Source organism: Macaca mulatta, chromosome 20 (genome assembly GCF_049350105.2).
Source record: "Macaca mulatta isolate MMU2019108-1 chromosome 20, T2T-MMU8v2.0, whole genome shotgun sequence".
Taxonomy (NCBI): Eukaryota; Metazoa; Chordata; class Mammalia; order Primates; family Cercopithecidae; genus Macaca; species Macaca mulatta.
This window is the reverse complement of record NC_133425.1, coordinates 45,669,322-45,688,770: the sequence shown is the minus strand read 5'-3', so window position 1 is coordinate 45,688,770 and position 19,449 is coordinate 45,669,322. Positions and strand designations below refer to the sequence as shown.

Sequence of the window (19,449 nt, the reverse complement as noted above, 5' to 3'; positions counted from 1 at the left end):
AGCTCGGGCCGGGCACAGTGGCTCACACCTGTAATCCCAGCACTTTGGGAGGCCAAGGCGGTTAGATCACTTGAGGCCAGGAGTTTGAGGCCAACCTGGCCAATATAGTGAAACTCCATCTCTACTAAAAATATAAAAATTAGCTGGGCGTGGTGGTACAAGCCTGTAATCCTAGCTACTCAGGAGGCTTAGGCAGGAGAATTGCTTAAACCCAGGAGGTGGAGGTTGCAGTGAGCTGAGATTATGCTGCTGCACACCAGCCTGGGTGACCAGAGCAAGATTCTGTCCCCCAGAAAAAAAAAAAAAAAAAAAATCAGACAATGAGGCAAGGAGGATCACTTGGGCCCAGGAGGTCAAGGTTGCAGTGAGCCCTGATTGCGCCACTGAATTCTAGCCTGGGCAACAGAGCAAGACCCTGCCTCAAAAAAAAAATAATTTAAAAAGATAAATAAAAATAAAGAAATATTATACAGCTCAGTTGATAAGAACAGCCCTTACACAGTCACTATAATGTGAACACTGAATATTGGGCTAAACAAAATTCAATTTAACTCTATTGGGAGGCTAGGGCACAGAAGTAGTTCAGGGGTGGTAGGAAGTCAACACAAGAATCAAGAGTCAAGAAGTGGCAATAGAGGCCTATTGTTTAGAGACATGGAGGTAAACATAGCACCTCAGAAAACCACCAAAAGTTGGGAATAGCTGCCTTAGAAGATGGGGAAAGTAGAGGGAGGGACAGAGGACAAAGTGCTCATAGTCCCAGCTGCTCGGGAGACTGAGGTGGGAGGATGGCTTGAGCCCAGGATCTCCAGACTGTAGTGGGCTATGATAGCCCCTATGAATAGTCACTGAACTGCAGCCTGGGCAACACAGCCAGACTCAATTATTTAAAAATTAAAATAAAACACTATTTGTCTTTAAACTATGATGAAACGGGTGCCCTAGTCCTATCCACCTGCTTTCACCTGTCTTGGCAGGGCCCAGCCCACCTCCCCAGCGCCTCTGCAGCGCTCCCTGTGCCCTGCCGTGTTGCTTAAGCACCTGTCTCAACAGGCTTCCCTGTGCCGCCTGCTAACCTCACATCTCCCCACAGAGACATATTAGGCACTGATGCCTGACACATGAAAGCACAATTTTTTCAAAAAACATTGGATTCTTAAAAACGAAGATGTGTGGCGTAACCCACCTTGTGACTATTTTGAGGGGTGCGGTGTAAAGCCACATTCCTGAAGCCACCTGACTGATTACAATCTAAATTGAGCAATAACTCTTTTGAAAATCGATACACCATTTAAATAGGCCACTTGATACTTTTAATAACTCTCTCCTTTCCTTTCCTTTTAATGTTAACATTAAACATTAAGGCATTTTTACCTCTAGTCTCAGCTGTGCATTGGATGGTTCCTCTTCAACAAAATTTTACTCTCGTTTTCAAATAGTAGTTACTTGCTTTAACACACACATGCACTTGCACACACATACATAATTATATATTGTCAATTTACAATACAAGGAAAAACGTCCTCTGCAACACACACACACAGATTTATACTACTTCTCAAATTAATTATTAGATTTTTAGTTTGGGTTTAACGTGGTTTCTTTAGACAAGCAAGAAATATAAAGCATTTTACTTGAAAGGCTGAAAGGTGAAATTCTTCCAACTTCAAAGTTAAAGATTGCATTCCTAAGCTAAACTGGTAAACATAGAACATCTCATAATGCACTTACTGAGCTGAGTGTGGTGGCACATGCCTGTCGTCCCAGATACTTTAGGAGGCCAAGGCAGGAGGAACACTTAAGCCCAGCAGTTCGAGGCCAGCCTGGGCAACACAGGGAGTCCCCCACCCCCGAAAAAATACTTTTCCAAAGAGTAGAAATTACAGCAGCTTTTTTATTTTATTTTTTTATTTTTTTGAGACAGAGTCTTTGTCGCTCAGGCTGGAGTACAGTGGTGCAAACTCGGCTCACTGCCACCTCAGCCTCCCGGGTTCAAGCGATTCTCCTGCCTCAGTCTCCCGAATAGCTGGGATTACAGGCCTGTGCCACCACATCCAGCTAATTTTTGCATTTTTAGTAGAGACATGGTTTCACCATGTTGGCCAGGCTGGTCTCGAACTCTTGATCTCAAGTGATCCACCCACCTCAGTCTCTCAAAGTGCTGGGATTACAGGCGTGAGCCACCACACCCAGCCAATTACAGCAGAAATTCTACAGTCACATAATGAGAGCCTAAGAAAGTGATTTCAAGGAAAATATCTCCTTAAAAACCTATCATTGCACTGCTCTGGCTTAGGGAGATCAGTTTCACAGCTACATTTTATCCTCCTCTCTTTTCCAACATATTTTCCTGCAGATTTTCCCAACAAAATCTGAGGCAGTACTCTTCCTTTTCTGTCCCCCAAAACTGGATTCTTTTTCTCACCTGAGTTCCCTCCCTCTACTCATCATAAAATTAATTCCACTCTACTTTTTTTTGATAACTTATTTTTTTTTCTTTTAGAGACAGGGTTTCACTCTGTCACCCAGGCTGGAGTGCAGTGGCACCAACGTAGCTCACTGCAGCCTCAAACTTCCGGGCTTAAGCGGTCCTCCAGCCTGTCTTCTGAGTAGCTGGGACTACATGCGTACGCCACCGCGCCTGGCTAAGACAGATCACTTATTTTCAGTGGGAGTTTTAATTGTTGCTGCTGCAGTTATTGGAGGACCTTGAAATTAAAAGATTTTTAAGGGGTAGGTGGTGGAGAATTACCAATGTAACTGTTTCATCAGTTTTGCCAAGGGTGACATATTCTGAAAAGTGGAAATAAAATATAGAAAAAATAGCAAAGCACTGTTTCAGATGACCATGCTATATTTATAACATTTAAACCCAGCAAAAATATCAAATGAAACAGTTTTCAAAGCAAGTCATGAAAATTCAACTTAAAAGAATGTCAAACCGGCCAGGTGTGGTGACTCATGCCTGTAATCCCAGCAATTTGGGAGGCCAAGATGAGCAGATCACTTGAGGCCAGGAGTTCCGGGCAACATGGTGAGACCTCACCCCCACCCCATCTCTTCAATTTTCTTTTTCTTTTTTCTTTTTTCTGGGGGGTGAGGGACAGAATCTCTGTCTCAAAGAGTCTCTGTTGCCCAGGCTGGAGTGCAGTGGTGTAATCTCAGCTCAGTGCAACCTCTGACTCCCAGGTTCAAGCGAATGTCCTGCCTCAGCCTCCAGAGTAGCTGGGACTATGGATGCATGCCACCACGTCCAGCTAATTTTTGTATTTTTTAGTAGAGATGGGTTTTCACCATGTTGCCTAGGCTGGTCTTGAACTCCTGGCCTCAAGTGATCCTCCCACTTTGGCCTCCCGAAGTGCGGGATTACAGGCATAAGCCACCGTGCCTGGCCAAAAAAAAAAAAAAAAAAAATTTAAATGTAAAACTGTGGGAAAGATTTTTTCCTTAGTAAAATGGGTTCAGAAGAAAATTGTCATCAAATAGCAGTACTTTAGAAAATCCCTATTTAAGGTAAGCTGATGCAGTAAGCCTGGGCAACAGAGCAAGACCCTCTCTCTAAAAACAAAAAGGAAGCTGAAAAATACTGGATGTTTCTATTAATTTGTTAGCCTTGATGTGTCTGACACATTAATTTGCCAAAGCAACTTGCAAGCAAAAGTCAGCATAATAAAAAGGAATGAAATATATCTCTACGTGTACTGACCTGGAAACACATCTTTATATGGTAGGGGAATTGCAGAAAACTACAATACGATTCCATTTGTGTTAAAGGATGAAAGACCCCCTGAAATTATACTTGTTCACGTGTATAAATGCACAGAAAAAAAATCTAGGCTATGTCCCATAATACTAAGATGGATGGGTTTGGGGAGATGAGTGGGATTAGGGACTGAAGTGCAGCTAGATCCTTTTACTTAAATGTTTACATTTCTTCACAATAGAAAATACATTCATATGTTACTTGTGAAATAATTCACTGTGTCTAGGTAGATGGACAAAATTGTCATGGATATTCATTCTCTACTATTATATTTGAGAAACTTTTGGGATAATATTTAGGAGGATTTTGCTTTTTTTGCCTTTTTAAAGAGAGCACTTCCAGCAGAGGTTTAAGCAGCAGAAATCGGCCAGGTGTGGTGGCTCACACCTGTAGTCCCAGCACTTTGGGAGGCCAAGGTGGGCAGATCATTTGAGCCCAGGAGGTCGAGGCTACGGTAAGCTGGAATGGCACCACTGCACCAGCCTAGGTGACAGAGTGAGACCCTGTCTGAAGAAAAAAAAAGGCGGGGGGGAAAAAAGACATGGCGCTGGAGTGGGCAGTCTGGTTTCACCCGCCAGTTGTCTACATGCTGCTGAGCACCTTCACTCTAAGCCAGTTTGGGATTATCTTACGGGAAACTATCCGAGATTTTTTTTTGGTCACCGCTTGGCTAGCTCCCAGGCAGACAGACCAGTCCAAACCAAATCCTATCCTGCTGAGGGAAAATTCTGAGACATGCCTTAGGCTGCACTTTGGTTACTAATCCTGCCTCTCTCACTTCTCTGGAGAACCGTTTTCATTATTCTGTTGTAATTATCTGTTACTTGTTACTCTGCCCAACCTATGGTAATGCATTTCATTTGCTTAGTATAGCAACCATAACCCCCTGCATTAAAGTAGAGGGTGAAACTGGGCTGGCATTTGTGAATAACCAAATTCTATGAGATCAGTTTCCATAATCTTCCGTGGCTGTTGGGGGGGGGGGAGTCAAACGGTTATCATTGTCTAGGACAGAGTAGGATGAAAACAACATCCTCAAGCATCTCCCAGTACTAGTATTAAAAAGGATGAGAACCAGCTTACAGAACTAGCCACAGAAATGTCATATGTGCACAAGAAAACCTGCCTAAACAGAGCTGTCTTTAAATTTTAGAAAAAGTAGTCATTCAGGTTTTACATAAGGGCTCATACCAGAGGTTTTGAAGATAAATGAAAGCACAAAGCCTTTATTGAATTGCAGATTATGAATAATAAACCAAGTGGTAAGCACTAGGGGCAGATGTGCATAGAAATGCAATTTATAAAATTTCCAAGGCAAATAATTGACATCTTTGAAGAAACTGTCGTTAGCTTAAAAAATCTTCCAGGTGTGCAATTCATTCATAGTTTTCATCACTGGTTGCCCAGTGATATGGCCTCAGGAAATGTTGAGATTTCTTAAATCATTTGTATCAAATATCTTTTTCTGGTAAATTCCTTAGTGTCTCTGCAGTGGTAACTAGACAAGACTGGAAAGTTTTCAAGATGATTCAAACCTCCAGCACCTCACAGGAGTCCACATTTCTTAACACAGAAGACAATGCTAATCAAAGAAGGAAATAAATGAAAAGGTTATTAAAAACAAATACTGGCTTCACCAAAGTTTCTAAATATACATATCTATGTATATTCCACTAAAAATGTTTAACCCAATAGTCCTTCACTCTTTATATCCAGAAACTACACTTGTTGTCCGTCACTTGTCACCCATAACAATGTGCGTTAAGGCAGGGCTGCTTTTTAATAGTAAAGACTGGAGACTCATGACACTTCTAACAAACAAGCTTGATTTATTTTAGGATTGCAAGACTTTCAAAAGACTTCTTAAAAGTGACTTCTGCAAGTTTCAATATGCAAAAATCAGAGAGGATCTTAAAATTAGGAGATTAAGTTTAGGGACAAAACAACATATTATGATAAATTGCAACTAAATATAAGAGGTAATAATGAAATGGTCTTAGGGAAGAGCTATGAATAGCACAGAATCCAAATTGAAAGATGAAGAAACATATTAACTCCAAGAATGTGGCTGATAACCCATCATTTCACTCTCTTTGAAAGGCATGGGCTAACTTCTAAGAGGCAAGTACTGAACTTCACCAAGTCACTGGCTTTGGGGAATGCTTTTCCAAGTCCCCCTTTCCCTCCCCTACCCAATTCTACCCCACCTCACCATTCAGGTTTTTGTTTGTTTTTAAGAGACAAAGGTCTTGAACTCCTGGCCTCAAGCAATCCTCCCACTGCAGCCTCCCAAAGTGCTGGGATTACAGGCGTGAGCCACCATGCCCAGCCTGAGCAACTTGTTTACTTCATACTTTCTCACTGGTACTATATGCGTTGTTTCTAGGCATCTTTAAGATAAATAACATTCCCCCAAAATATGTCCAGACTGTCCTTAGGAGAGACCTTCCATGTTACCAGGCCACACAGAAGCTGGTGTAGTGAAAGGTACCTCAGTGGTGAAGCCACAAGGACGTTAAGTTAAAACGTAGAACTAGAGATGATATGCAAATACTAATAAAAACGTTCACTGAAATACACAAGAGAACACCTGATTTCCACATCATTAGCTGTTCTTATTGACATAACTAAAATATCTCTCAGTAAATCCAGGAGCTACCACAAATTTATAATAACCAAAGTGAATGCACTACATCCATCTCTCTGGTTCCGCCTCCTTTTCTTTCAGGCTACTAGGCTATGGACAAGGTTAAACTCAATAAAGTACACACTTAAATAGAAAATGTAAAGGCCAAACATATTTTTTTTAAAAAACCAAAAACCTGAGAGACAGTAAAATAAACATTAGCAGTTTACTAACTAAAAACTGTCCTCAAATATTTAATTCTAGATATCAAATAGATCAGCAGACTTTATAAGCAATTTTTCTGGTTAATAATTTTGTCAACATTCAATATCTACATATATTTAGCTCATTATCTTTGACCAAAAAAAAGAAAAGTTGCTAATGGTGTGAAGTCAAGATGGCTCAGAACAAGATGACTGAGAAAAAGGCTTCCAGTTAGGTCGTTTTCAAATCATGTAAATAACTTCTGCAGTAAAATCTGGCTTGTTTCTTAGCTATGTTAAATATCAAGGAGCACATTAAAATTTGATCTTTAACACTTATTCTACCCACGAATGTTCTGACAAGATGGCAGGTAGCTAGTCTTGAGGGTCAGAAACCAAGGCAAGATGAACTCTTTCAAGGAATTTCACATACAAATCTTTGTTCCCACTTTAATGCTGGAATGTTAACGTCATTCTCTAAATATTTTACTAGATGAACTATGACCCTGATGAAAATTACTATCAACAGTAACTACTAAATGTAACTTTTATATTCAATTAGGTTTGTTAGAGGCATTTATAGAATATTTTGCTCACCAAATACTTAGAGAATGTGCCTTTCCAGTAACTGAAAAAGTGTAATGAACTAGGAGAAGAAGAATAGATGGGTAAGAATAAATTCTTCTGTTCATTAATTTTAATGTTTCAATATTTATCACAGCAAAATTGGGAATGTCTTTTTGATAGTTTACCATTTAATTTTGACTGTGAAGCAACCAACTGTCTAGAAACATTCTTGGTTAGTGACAGAAACATTGAGAAATCAACATGTTAGAATTCAAGGAACTGATCAAACTATAGATCAATATTAAAGTAAAACTGAGATGTAGTCATGACCAATAAAAATATCAGCAACATTTACCACTAATACCTCATAATGGTGATTTCTAACAGATCAACATTAACAACTACACCTCCCAGTCGCTGGAGAGGGCTTTGCAACGAACACGTCACAGCAAGAGAATCCTGCACTTCACGTGGTTATTACTCTTTTCTGACCCTCTAGTGTTTCCAGAAACCCCAAACACTAGTCCATAGGTTCAGGCAAACACAAGTACACTTACCATTTCATGGGGGAGGGAATGAGCAGAAAACACATGGAGATATATAAGGTTCCAGTGGAAAAAGACAATTAAAAATGCTCACCCTATTGCCCATGTTTTGCCCTGTGCAGATTTCATCTAGGAATACTGGAGCCAAATCAAATAAGCTAAATATTAATAAGGCTCAAAATGCAAGTAAAGGTAAAGTACACTCAAAACAGGCCAAAAATATAACAGAATCAACTGTTGAAGACTGGAGGGCAATTACTTATAAAAAACATAGGTCCTACAGATCCAAGCTAGATTTGAAAACTGAGTGCAACATCTCCAAACCAAACAAAGACGTTCAAAACCAGGCACCTTCACAGTCACCTTAAAGCTGGAGGGAAAAAATGGATATACTTTTATCATAAAACATAACCCATAAGATTTTGTGCTGACACCTCACCAACCCATCAGCACCTCTAAAAAACAGTATTTAAATATTAATATTTCTAATGGCCAGGTACACATACATGACTGCCAGAGAAATGTCACCAGAGTGAGGCAGAATTTGTAAAATCCCATTCTACAAGTATTAGCAAAGGAAGGTTATGATTCATGGATATGAATGGACTATAATATATAAATGACACATTTCTGATATATTCACAAAATCTTTATAGAAAGTATTAAAACTCAAAAAAGAAGTAAGATAGGAGTCAAATAGAGAGATGAAATGTATAAAACAAATGAGCAGGCAAACTAAAAGTTATTGAAAGTATTTTACTTCAGATTGAAAAATGAACAGCTTCCACACTGTTCACTGCAAGATACACAGTATTCACGAATACAATGCTGGTCATTTGAGGAAATGTATACACACCTCAATTTCTCCTTCATGCTTTTTTCTTTTAGAAAGATACTGTTTACCAAAAAGAAACTTCAGCAGTACAGGAAAAACTATTTTCCCAATAAATTTACGAAAACCTAAGATTCCCAATGGAATCAAGATTATCTTCCCGCTACCACCACCTTAATATAATCACATGCTTATTGGAACACTAATATTCGCACCCTAAGAGTACATTTACTTTCAACAATGAGGGTGATTCTTTAAAAACAAACAAACAAAAAACAACAAAAAAAACTTCAGTGTGGTAAATGTAACATAGATCTCTGCAAGTATTAAGTGTCTGAAATAGGCAGCTAATACTGGATTTAATATTATTTTATAAATAATTGTTCCCTTAGCAGTAAACATAAGTCTACACATTCACAATTGTCCTAGAAAATAAATACTGTGATTATGCACAATGTTATGACAAACTAGTTTCAAAAACAAAAGCTCAACATCTCGATAAAAATTCTGATCAGAATGTGACTCAAAAATTTAAAACATTGTCAAAATAACATCACATTTAAAATCTTCCACAGTTTACACGAGTACTATGAGTTTCCAGTTTCGGAACACATTTTTCCATTGTGAATTAAAATATGAACATATTGAAAATTGTTAATTTCAGTGATGACATCAGTTTTGGTCTTACTTTAGCATTATTTTCTTTATAAAAAGTTACACTAAGTGTCCATTAATGGTCTGATTGGTCTTCAGTATTTCATAAATGTATATAAAAGAAACTCCTAAAAGCCAATAGTACTTTATATGTATATATATATAAAAGAATCTTGTCTCAGAAATGGCTGTATTTAACAGAGCCATACACACTGATGCTAAACATAAGAGCTTTCACCCTGAAAGAAAGCATTTTCAGAAATGTCACTTACATTCTATTATATTAAATATTCCCAACTGAGTTTCAAACTCAACAGGTAATGATAACAGAATTATACATCTCATTGCACTCAAAGCTGACTACAACCAAAATTTACAGTATGATTGAAACAAGCCAATGCTTAAAAAAGTTTTAATTAATGATAACAATTCCATGAAAGAAGAGGATAAAGAATGGGATGACAAGAAGTATTTGGTCTTAATAAGGCAATACAAAATAGATCCATTATCAAAGACCATTTAATTTGGAAAGATCAACAATACCAAAAGCATAAAGTGGAATATAAGAAAATAGTTTTTTATAAGTATGATTTAATTAAAGCTGTTTACAGTTATTCTCCCACAGTAGTTAAGCATGAATTTTAAAAAGAATAAGAGATGAGAAACAGGCACACGCAGCACACAGGGTTAGAGAAGCCAGCATGCAAAGTCTGTGGAACTCGAAGTTTCACTGCAACAGGAATGAGACCAGACATGGGTGGCCGTTTTTTTTTTTTGGTTTTGTTTTTTGGGGGTTTTTTTTCCTATTAGGAAGAAATGGGGGGGAAAAAAAAAGACTGCAAAGGCAGCAAACACAAAGTCATGTAATTGCCCATTGCCCAAGATGACAGCACTATAGAAAACAGTTGCAAGTTAATTCTCAGAGATGACCAGAGATTTTTCAGTGTTTACACAAAGTACATAGTATTTTTTTTTTTTTTTTTTTACAAAATAAAATAAACATCGTTTGCCACCATAAACCTTTTCTTTAGAGAGGAGAAATTTTTGCAGCAGGACACAAGGGTTCTATTAAGTCATTTCAATGCTGAGAAAAACAAATTGAGTAATAGAACTAATCACTTCCCTATATATGGATGTTAAGATGACAATTTAGATTATTTTTCAAACTAATCCTGAGAAAAAATCTGTTTACAATTTAAACAGTAATGTTATGTAAAAAGTATTATTAACAAATCCACTATTACAAATATCAATTTCCTATATGGTCTTCTATACATACACACAATAAAATGGTAAATATATGCAAAAATATTAAAAAAAAAAAAAACAAAACATGCACAGATCACTTTCCCCTTTGGAATCTGGACTTCCTATCAGATACCTTTGTTTTCCTTCCCCACCCCATCCTCTGATATTGTTTCTATCACCCTACCAACACTGAATACTATTCCCTATAACTCTGCATAAAGCCAATGAGAAATATATTTATTTTACATTCAAGCTTTAAATCTTAAAATGACCCTGTTGTAGCATATGACTTATCAAATAAGCAGCCTTTTTTTCCCCCTTTTATGCTTGCTTTTTTTTTTTTTTTTTTTTTTTTTTTTTTTTTTTTTTGCAGTTGTCAGTCTTCATGATCCATTCTGTGGCGAGCTGGGAAAAAACGCAGTTGCTAAATCAACGTCTGAACAGTGTGAGGCTCCTGAACGTCTCCCAGGAGTCCCTGCGCAACTGTCCTGAGCATGAGATCATTGCACAGAGAAGACAGTCCACCGCGCAGCGCCGACTATCTACAGAGGTCTGAGAGGGGCGCGTCCCTCTTGTGTTTCCTCTTTTTGCCATGGTAATACTGATTATTGGATTTGCCTTGATGTTGTTTGTTTGTCATCAAGGAACCATGGCTTGTTTGAGTTGTACCTTGGAAGCCTTTGCTGGAAGAACGAAAGAGCCTTGCTGATCCATGCTGCAGAAACAGAAAACGACCACAAAGACATCAGTATTGCAGAAAAGCATCTGGATTTGGGGCAGCTTTCAAAACTAGGAATATGCTGGCTAGAGAGTTACCTTACTGACCACTGACTTATCTAGTGGGCAGAAAAAGCTGTTACAGGGGTTAACTCTTTTTAGCTCTGAAACCCTTACTTTATTTTAATGGAAATATTGAAAAGCATAGACCACTCGCTTACCTTCTTAACAGTGTGTGTGGGATGTAAAGGTTTTCTTAAGAAACCTACCAACCCAAATACCACATCATAAGTCATGTAGCGGGAAGAGGCTCTTGGACATGACAGGCACACGGGTAGGTTGGGGTCAGCACAGGTGGCCGCTCCCTTCCTGCTATTCATGGCCTGTGGCTTTCTCATGACCCCAGTCCCTTCTGTCAACCCTGTCACTTGAACTGGTATTTTGAGTCTGTGTCTGGCATACATGGCTAAAAGCCACGGAGGTAAAATGAACTCAGTGAGTCAAATCAGACACAAGGTAACAGCCAAGAGGCCTCTTCCCAGGTTCCCAGTTATAGTTAGGAGTGACCCAGCCTCAGGCCAGAGCCCCATATCAATGGCTTCCTCCCCTCACTCTGAGTCATTACTCAGTTAATGACAATTCTAGGCAACAAAAAAACTTAAACTAGAGTATCTCTGTGGCCTTTTAAGTCCAGGCTAATGTTAATCAACTGACCATGCCTGACAGCCAGCTGATCATTTCAACACGGGCAACAAGCTATTGAACATTAAAATATTAGAAAAGGATACATTATTCCCAGACATGCACACTGCCATGAGGCCTCACAAAACCTTCATGCCAGCTTATTTCATGTACAATTGAAACATTTTTTATACGGTAGTTTGGCTGGAACATCTTATAAGGACCAGTCAATAGATTTCTGAAGAGGTTTATGTTACAATGGTGTCTCACAAAGATCCTTAGGACATCCGGTTCCTAGAAGCACTGTCATGTGTTGGAATCTCTTAGAATAAAGTAAGTTTGTTCTTCAATCTAGCGTTTTCTTCAAACCCATGCTGCATATTATTCACATGTAGGAAACTCTAAATATTTTGTATCAAACACTAACAATTAAAAACCCACGTTCCACATACCTGAGATTTGTTGGTGCTGTTGGATGTGTTAGTGGTTTGGGTATTTTGCATTTTGCCAACTGCCTGAGAGGACTCCAGGGATACATCTTGCGACCCTACTCGGTTCCCAGTGGACGGACGGCAAAGCAGCTGTTTCGGGGTTTTGCATGGTGTTGCATCGGAATCCTAACACAAGTCACATGAGTTATAATGTGACATATTAGTAATTTAGATACTCAATATTCAGAAAGAAAAACAATTTTGGTTAAAGTACTCTCTAGACTAAATTTAAACATTTGGGAGTTAAAAGAAGCACACTGAGGAATTTACAAAATTAATTGTTTGTTTAAATTTTCCTCTAAACATTTAAAGTGACTGATTTTATCAGAGAGCTTCTGTTCATTGTTAAATCCACTGCCCACATCTTACCTTGAAGGAGCTCACAGAGGTCTGAGTTTATTTGTTTTTTTATTTATAGAAAATGAAAGAGTATGGTAAAGAGTGAGGAACCTAGGTCCTAGTCCCTGGCTTCAGCCAGACACAAGATGTCATTTGTCTGTAATGACAAATCAATGATCATTCCAACCAAACATACTGGTGTGGGTGGGTGCAGACTTCCCAGCGACAGTGGGCTGAGCCCCACCTGTTTCTGGGCTGCTTGGGCCATGACAATGCTACGTCTCTCTGCAGGTCTCCACCCTGGCCCTGGCACTTTACCCAGTATCTCAGAGTCGCAGTCTCTCACTTCCCAAGACTCCATCTCCCTGTGTCTGTGACATCTAGCTTGGCATTCTGTCCTCCAGAGCATACTGCTCTAGGAACCAAAAAGGCACACGGGGAGATTTTGCACAGGAGGATTTATGATTCCATATTGACACACGGTCATCAACAACATACAATATTTAGATTACTTTTCATGTCCTACACTTAATAAAGTTAAAATCAAACAGGTAAGCCTGCTTTAGATATCAAATCAGTAAACTACAAATTAACCTTGATTTTAAAAGGTAACTTACGTTGTAATTGACACATAAATTCTATCAGGATGGGGGAAGAAAAAAAATTCTATCAGGGTAGAAAGAGAAAGTAGATTAGAAATTACCAGAGGATAAGGGAGGGAAGGAAGAATTAGGAGAAACTACTACTAAATGCAGGGTTTCTTCTTGGGGTATGGAAATGTTCTAGAATTACTGGAGACGGTTGCACAACATTGTGAATATGTTCTAAAAACCACTGAATTGTACATTTTTAATGCTGAATTTTATGTTAATTATACCTCAATTAAAAAAAATTTGGCTGGGCACAGTGGCTCACACCTCTAATCCCAGCACTTTGGGAGGCCTAGGCGGGTGGATCACGAGGTCAGGAGATCGAGATCATGGTGAAACCCTGTCTCTACTAAAAATACAAAAAATTAGCCAGGTGCGGTGGCGGGCACCTGTAGTCCCAGCTACTCGGGAGGCTGAGACAGGAGAATGGCGGGAACCCGGGTGGTGGAGCTTGCAGTGGGCCAAGATCACGCCACTGCACTCCAGCCTGGGCAACAGAGCGAGACTCCGTCTCAAAAAACAAAAAAAACAAAAAAACAAACAAAATTCAACCAGGAAGCTGAAAAAAATTGAGTGAAAGAAGCCTTACACAAAAGTATATTCTATGTGGTTCCATATATATGAAATTCTGAAACAGGCAAAACTAACTATGGTGTCAAAAAGTCATAACAGCTGGGCTCACACCTGTAATCCCAGCACTTTGGGAGGCCAAGGTGGGCAGATCACAAGGTCAGGAGCTCACGACCAGCCTGGCCAACATGGTGAAACCCCATCTCTACTAAAAATAGAAAAAATTAGCTCGGTGTGGTGGCACGTGCCTGTAATCTCAGATACTCAGGAGGCTGAGGCAGGAGAATTGCTTGAACCCAGGAGGTGGAGCTTGTGGTGAGCGAAGATCATGCCATTACATTCCAGCCTGGGTGACACAGCAAGACTCCGTCTCAAAAAAAAAAAAAAAAAGAAAGAAAGAAAAATGTTAAAGGCCAGGTGGGGTGGCTCATGCTTGTAATCCCAGCAACTTAGGAGGTTGAGGCGGGTGGATCACGAGATCAGGAGTTCAAGACCAGCCTGACCAACATAGTGAAACCCCGTCTCTACTAAAAATAAAAAAAATTAGCCAGGCACGGTGGTGGGCACCTGTAATCCCAGCTACTCAGGAGGCTGAGGCAGGAGAATCGCTTGAACCCGGGAGGCAGAGGCTGCAGTGAGCCAAGATCACACCACTGCACTCCAGCCTTGGCGACAGGGCGAGACTCCATCTCAAAAAAAAAAAAAAAATCGTAACAGTGGTTCCCTCTGAGGGTGGGGTTAGGGATTGATGAAAGAATCATGAGCTTGCTCTTTGGGTTGACGGTAATATTTGTACCTTATTAGGATTTTGGGCTATACATGTGTATGTATGTATTTGATAAAATTTAGTGAACATATGAGCAAGTAACCTAGACCCTGAAAGTAAAACAATTAGGGAAATTAAAAAAAAAAATGTAGTAAATGTACAATTAAGATTTCCTTATATGTCAATTTCATATCAAAAGGAAAAAATAGGCTGGGCACGGTGGCTCACGCCTGTAATCCCAGCACTTTGGGAGGGTGGCAGGTGGATCACTTGAGTTCAGGAGTTTGAGACCAGCCTGGCCAACAAGGTTAAACCCCGTCTCTACTAAAAATACAAAAAAATTAGTCCTGTGTGGTAGCAGGCGCCTGTAATCCCAGCTACCCAGGAGGCTGAGACAGGAGAATCGTTTGAACATGGGAGGCGGAGGTTGCAGTGAGCTGAGATCATACCACTGCACTCCAGCCTGGGCGACAGAGGGAGACCCCGTCTCAAAAGAAAAAAAAGGGAAAAAACAATAAACAAATATTGGAGTCTGGCTACAAGGATGCACAAGCTACAGTACTCTAGGGGAACTGATGTCTGTAATCTACTTTGAAATAGATCAAAGAATAAGATGAATTAATGGATAGAGTGATGGATAGACAGGTATGAGATAAGCAAGTAAAAGGTTAATGGCAGAATCTATTGGTGAGTACATGAATGCTCACTAAAATTTGTTCACTTTTGCTGTATGCTTGAAATTTTTCATAACAAAATGTTGAGAAAAAGTACAAGCATGGAAGTTATTAAAATATCCCAGTAAAATGTAAGCAAAGGAAGTAGCCTTAGCCTTCAAGACAGCGTTAACCCCAGCAAGAGAACGTGCATGCATCTGAGTTCAGAAGAGCTGAGGCTATCATACTTACTACATCGCTAGAGCTGGACTGTGTGGCAGAAGAGGACGACACTGGACCTGATGAAGAGTTTGAAGAGTGTTTACTAAGAGATTCCGAGGTTTTACTTCTACATTTTCCAAGGGCTTCATTTTCTTCAGATAGATTATTATTACATTTATCTAACTGCTGAGTATCTACTATCAAGGTAACACCATTTCCTGAAAGAGTGGCAAAAGATTGGAAAACGTTTCTTCCCATTAAACGCACACAACACAGAAAAGCCTCTAATACTCAGTCAATCGACCAAGGAAAATATCTTACCATTGCATGAAGGCTCAGGTCTATTCTTCAAGCCCCACTGCTTTGATATCCAATCTCTGTATGTGGCGACTTCATCTGTTACTCTAATTATTCTACCTAGTATGCTGCACGTGTTTAAAAAGAAAGGGAGAGGGAGGGAATAACATTAATTTGAAGATAAGAAGCCACAACCAATTTTGACACAATGGGCTGGTTACACATGAACTTTTACCTTTCTGTTTCATTGTTGGGATAGTACTTTGCTATTGGTGATACAGCATGACTCAAAACAACGTAGGCATAATCAAAGGCCTGCTTCACTTGCATGGCCCCATATGAACTCCTTCCAACATCATTACCTTTAAAAGAAATATAGGTAACATAGTAAGCTTGACTGTGCTTAATGTGCACTAAATGTTGACGACCCTCTTCCAGGAGAGCAAGGGCCATAGCTATCCCACCAGAGTTGTGCCTGGAAGCTGAGCTGTGAGCTGTTCCCAAAGCTCCCCAGTCTCTGAATATGTGCATCATGCAGTTGGTACTTCATTATGGTGTATCAGTTGTCGAAATGTATTCTGGCCCATCAAGAACTATCCCATTCCATACATAAACAGTTATGCAAACAAAAGAAATAGCGCCCTGTTCACTCCTAAGAGTGAAACCCCAAGTTACATTAGAAATACTTCTATATTTTTGGGGTTTATATTAGCTATATATCTATTTATCACTCTAAATTATGAGCCCCTAAAAAGCAAGGATCATCTTGCTGAAAAGTCTTCGTGTCCTTTGGCCCAATGCTTTTGAACACAGCAGGCTCCCAATCAATGTAATGTTTTCTCAGTGAATAAACACATAGAACTATTAATGTTTATAAGGCAGCTCAATAAGCCAGAAATGGTTCCTAGGCAACTACTGTATCTTTTCACTCCCTTTCCTTACTCATTTTCAAAGTTTACACATTAAAGCAAATGACTAAAAGCACTTCCACTGAAGTCCAACAACGCTGAATCTAAATATTTTACAATTATATCAAGAAAAAATATTGCTCAGAAAAATCAGGACACAAGCAAGCAAACAGAACTTCAAAAAAGCATGGAAGGAATTTACTTTCTGCTTACTTTCAAGCCCACACGAAGCTGGAAAAAGCACAAAGAGACATGCAAAATCAAAGAGGAAAGGAGAAATTCAAAAAGAAAATACATTGTCTCCTTGCATCCTTCTGCTCATGAATTCAAAGATATATTACTGTGCTTGCTGCCTCTAAGGACTTCAGAATCATCTCATTAAAGCCTCATTAATTGCTGACAACTGGTTATAATCAAGGCAATAAGGACCCAAGAAAAAGGAGAAGCAGCCACCAAACATGAATCCATCCAAATAAGTAATGCCTTTTCTACTATGCTTTTAGGGTTAAACAGATTCTACTCCCTACTTATCTGGAAGTCTCCAAGGTGTTTTTCTATTGTCTGTGTCTGTTTATTTTAGTATGTTTGCTCATGAAATATTTTGATGAAAAAAGAGTAACAATTAGAAGTTGTTCCTTCATTTTTCATCTAAAGAGAATTTAAAGTATAATAAGGTGACTGACAGTGCCCTCTCTTTGAATGCCCCAAAATTTACCTAATTTCAATACCTGGTTGTAAAGGATCTTCGATATAAAGCATTGATGGCCTGTAGCCATCTAGCATATTTTTCTGTACTTCATCTTTGGCCACATATGAACCACCATCCTTTATCCGGATGCCAGTCTTTAAATAATTGAAGTGTCGTCCATATAATTCAAAAAATTCTATTAAGAGAACACCATAGTTTGTATTGGGGATGCAAGCATCTTCCCTGGGATGTAACTAAAAGCAGAAAAGAAGAAATTATATTGGATTTTTGCTAAATTATCAAGGAGAGGGGGAATAAATTATATTCTAACTTCTACAAGCAATATTATTATAATTTTGGTTTAGCATAGCAGTCAATTGATAATGGGATAACAGCAGCCTATACTGCTGTTACACACAACACTAAAGTCCCATGGTGCGGGAATGGTGGGAGACTGTTTGTAAGGCTGAATTTTACAGGTGCACCAGGCTGCCGACCAGGGCTGGCTTGGCCCAAGACATCAGCAAAGTCGTTCTGACTCACGAATAGACTCAGGCAGTTGGCAACCCTGCGCCACATAAACACACCCATTTACAATACTAAGACTCGAATTTGCTCATCCAAATAGCAAATCTCAATTCCAACTAAACTTACAAGATTTAGCTGCTTAGAAGACATTCTTATTGCTGGCACTTATACTATTTACGCTTATGGAAACCAGGCTGTACATTCTGCATGTTAAAATTTGCAGCGAAAAGTCTCAAAAATACTAGAATATATGGGATTTAAAACCAAAAATATTCTTTCACAGGAATTTAAAAATATGTATTTGCTAAATGATAAAAATGTACCCAGTTTAAAGGGAAAAACCGTAAGGAATCAAGGAAAGCAATGCAATTACAGGTTGATTTTGATTTTTTCCAAAATGTTTCCCAGCTGATTGATCACTTTTGCTTTTAGTGTGCACTAGCATGGTATACCCATATGACTTACCTGAAGGAAACTGACTGCCATTAAAAAGAGACTATAAGAACCAATTCCACCTGTAAATACTTCATTAAGGTCCCTCTGCAATAGGAATTGTTTCAATACTAAAACCAAGTATGGCAATACAGGATATTTCTGAAAAAGAAAATTGTATTTTCAATGAATTCCTGTATCAGCAACAGATCTAAGCATTAAGAGGGGCATAAATTGGTCCTTACATTATAAAATTTGGTAGCGATATACAACATACTTAATTTTCCATTCTAAGAGTAAGCTATTAAAAAAAAGTAAACTATAGGTAATGAATGGTTCTCCCCTTATATCTAAAATGTAAGACATGTACACAGGAATAATAGCATCTAAGTATTTGCTACAGGGCTGGGCATGGTGGCTCATGCCTGTAATCCCAGCACTTTGGGAGACCAAGGCAGGCAGATTACCTGAGGTCAGGAGTCAGAGACCAGCCTGGCCAACATGATGAAACCCTGTGTCTACTAAAAATACAAAAAACAGCCAGGAGTAGTGGCAGGAGCCTGTAATCCCAGCTACTTGGGAGGCTGAGGCAGGAGAATCACTTGAACCCGGGAGGCAGAGGATGTAGTGAGGCGAGATCGTGCCATTGCACTCCAGCCTGGGCGACAGAGCAAGAATCCATCTCAAAAAAAAAAAAAAAAAAAAAGTACTTGCTATAGGATAGAAACACAAACAGCATGTAACTGATGATGCTCATTTGTGACCATGACCCTCTAATATTCATTTGTAAACAGATAATAGAAAGAGTACAAGGACAAAGTCACCAACATCTTAAAGCACTAAATCAGTGAGATTTTTAAGAATCACTTTTCTTGGTGGCGCGCCACTGTAGACTAGGGACCTTTAGATTATTCTGCCACAGTCCTGGGGCAAACAAGAATCCGGCCTGCTGACTTACACATGGGCTGATGACTACAAACAGACCACCCCTCCCTTCCACGCTTTACAGGGAATGAGGCAGGGCTATCCTAGAGAACACCTGAACGGACAAGTATGTACAGAATGAGTC

At 39.3% G+C, this 19,449-nt stretch overlaps 1 protein-coding gene across 4 annotated transcripts in view; it reads right to left on the bottom strand.

Annotated features, from left to right (window-relative positions):
* Positions 1 to 8,445: 8,445 nt before the first annotated feature.
* TENT4B (terminal nucleotidyltransferase 4B) overlaps positions 8,446 to 19,449 on the bottom strand; it is an 82,169-nt gene continuing 71,165 nt past the window's right edge. For 2 of the 4 annotated variants that reach the window (XM_002802470.4, XM_015126096.3), the window contains 7 exons: positions 18,414 to 18,542; positions 17,461 to 17,674; positions 16,060 to 16,186; positions 15,849 to 15,952; positions 15,558 to 15,604; positions 12,289 to 12,453; positions 8,446 to 11,153 (listed from right to left, as the gene is read on the bottom strand). In XM_002802470.4, coding sequence (XP_002802516.3) covers positions 10,977 to 11,153; positions 12,289 to 12,453; positions 15,558 to 15,604; positions 15,849 to 15,952; positions 16,060 to 16,186; positions 17,461 to 17,674; positions 18,414 to 18,542 — 963 coding nt within the window. In that variant the 3' untranslated portion in view covers positions 8,446 to 10,976. Of the gene's footprint in view, positions 11,154 to 12,288; positions 12,454 to 15,557; positions 15,746 to 15,848; positions 15,953 to 16,059; positions 16,187 to 17,460; positions 17,675 to 18,413; positions 18,543 to 19,449 lie in introns of all 4 variants that reach the window. The other 2 variants (XM_001083145.5, XM_015126094.3) reach the window with 1 other exon arrangement.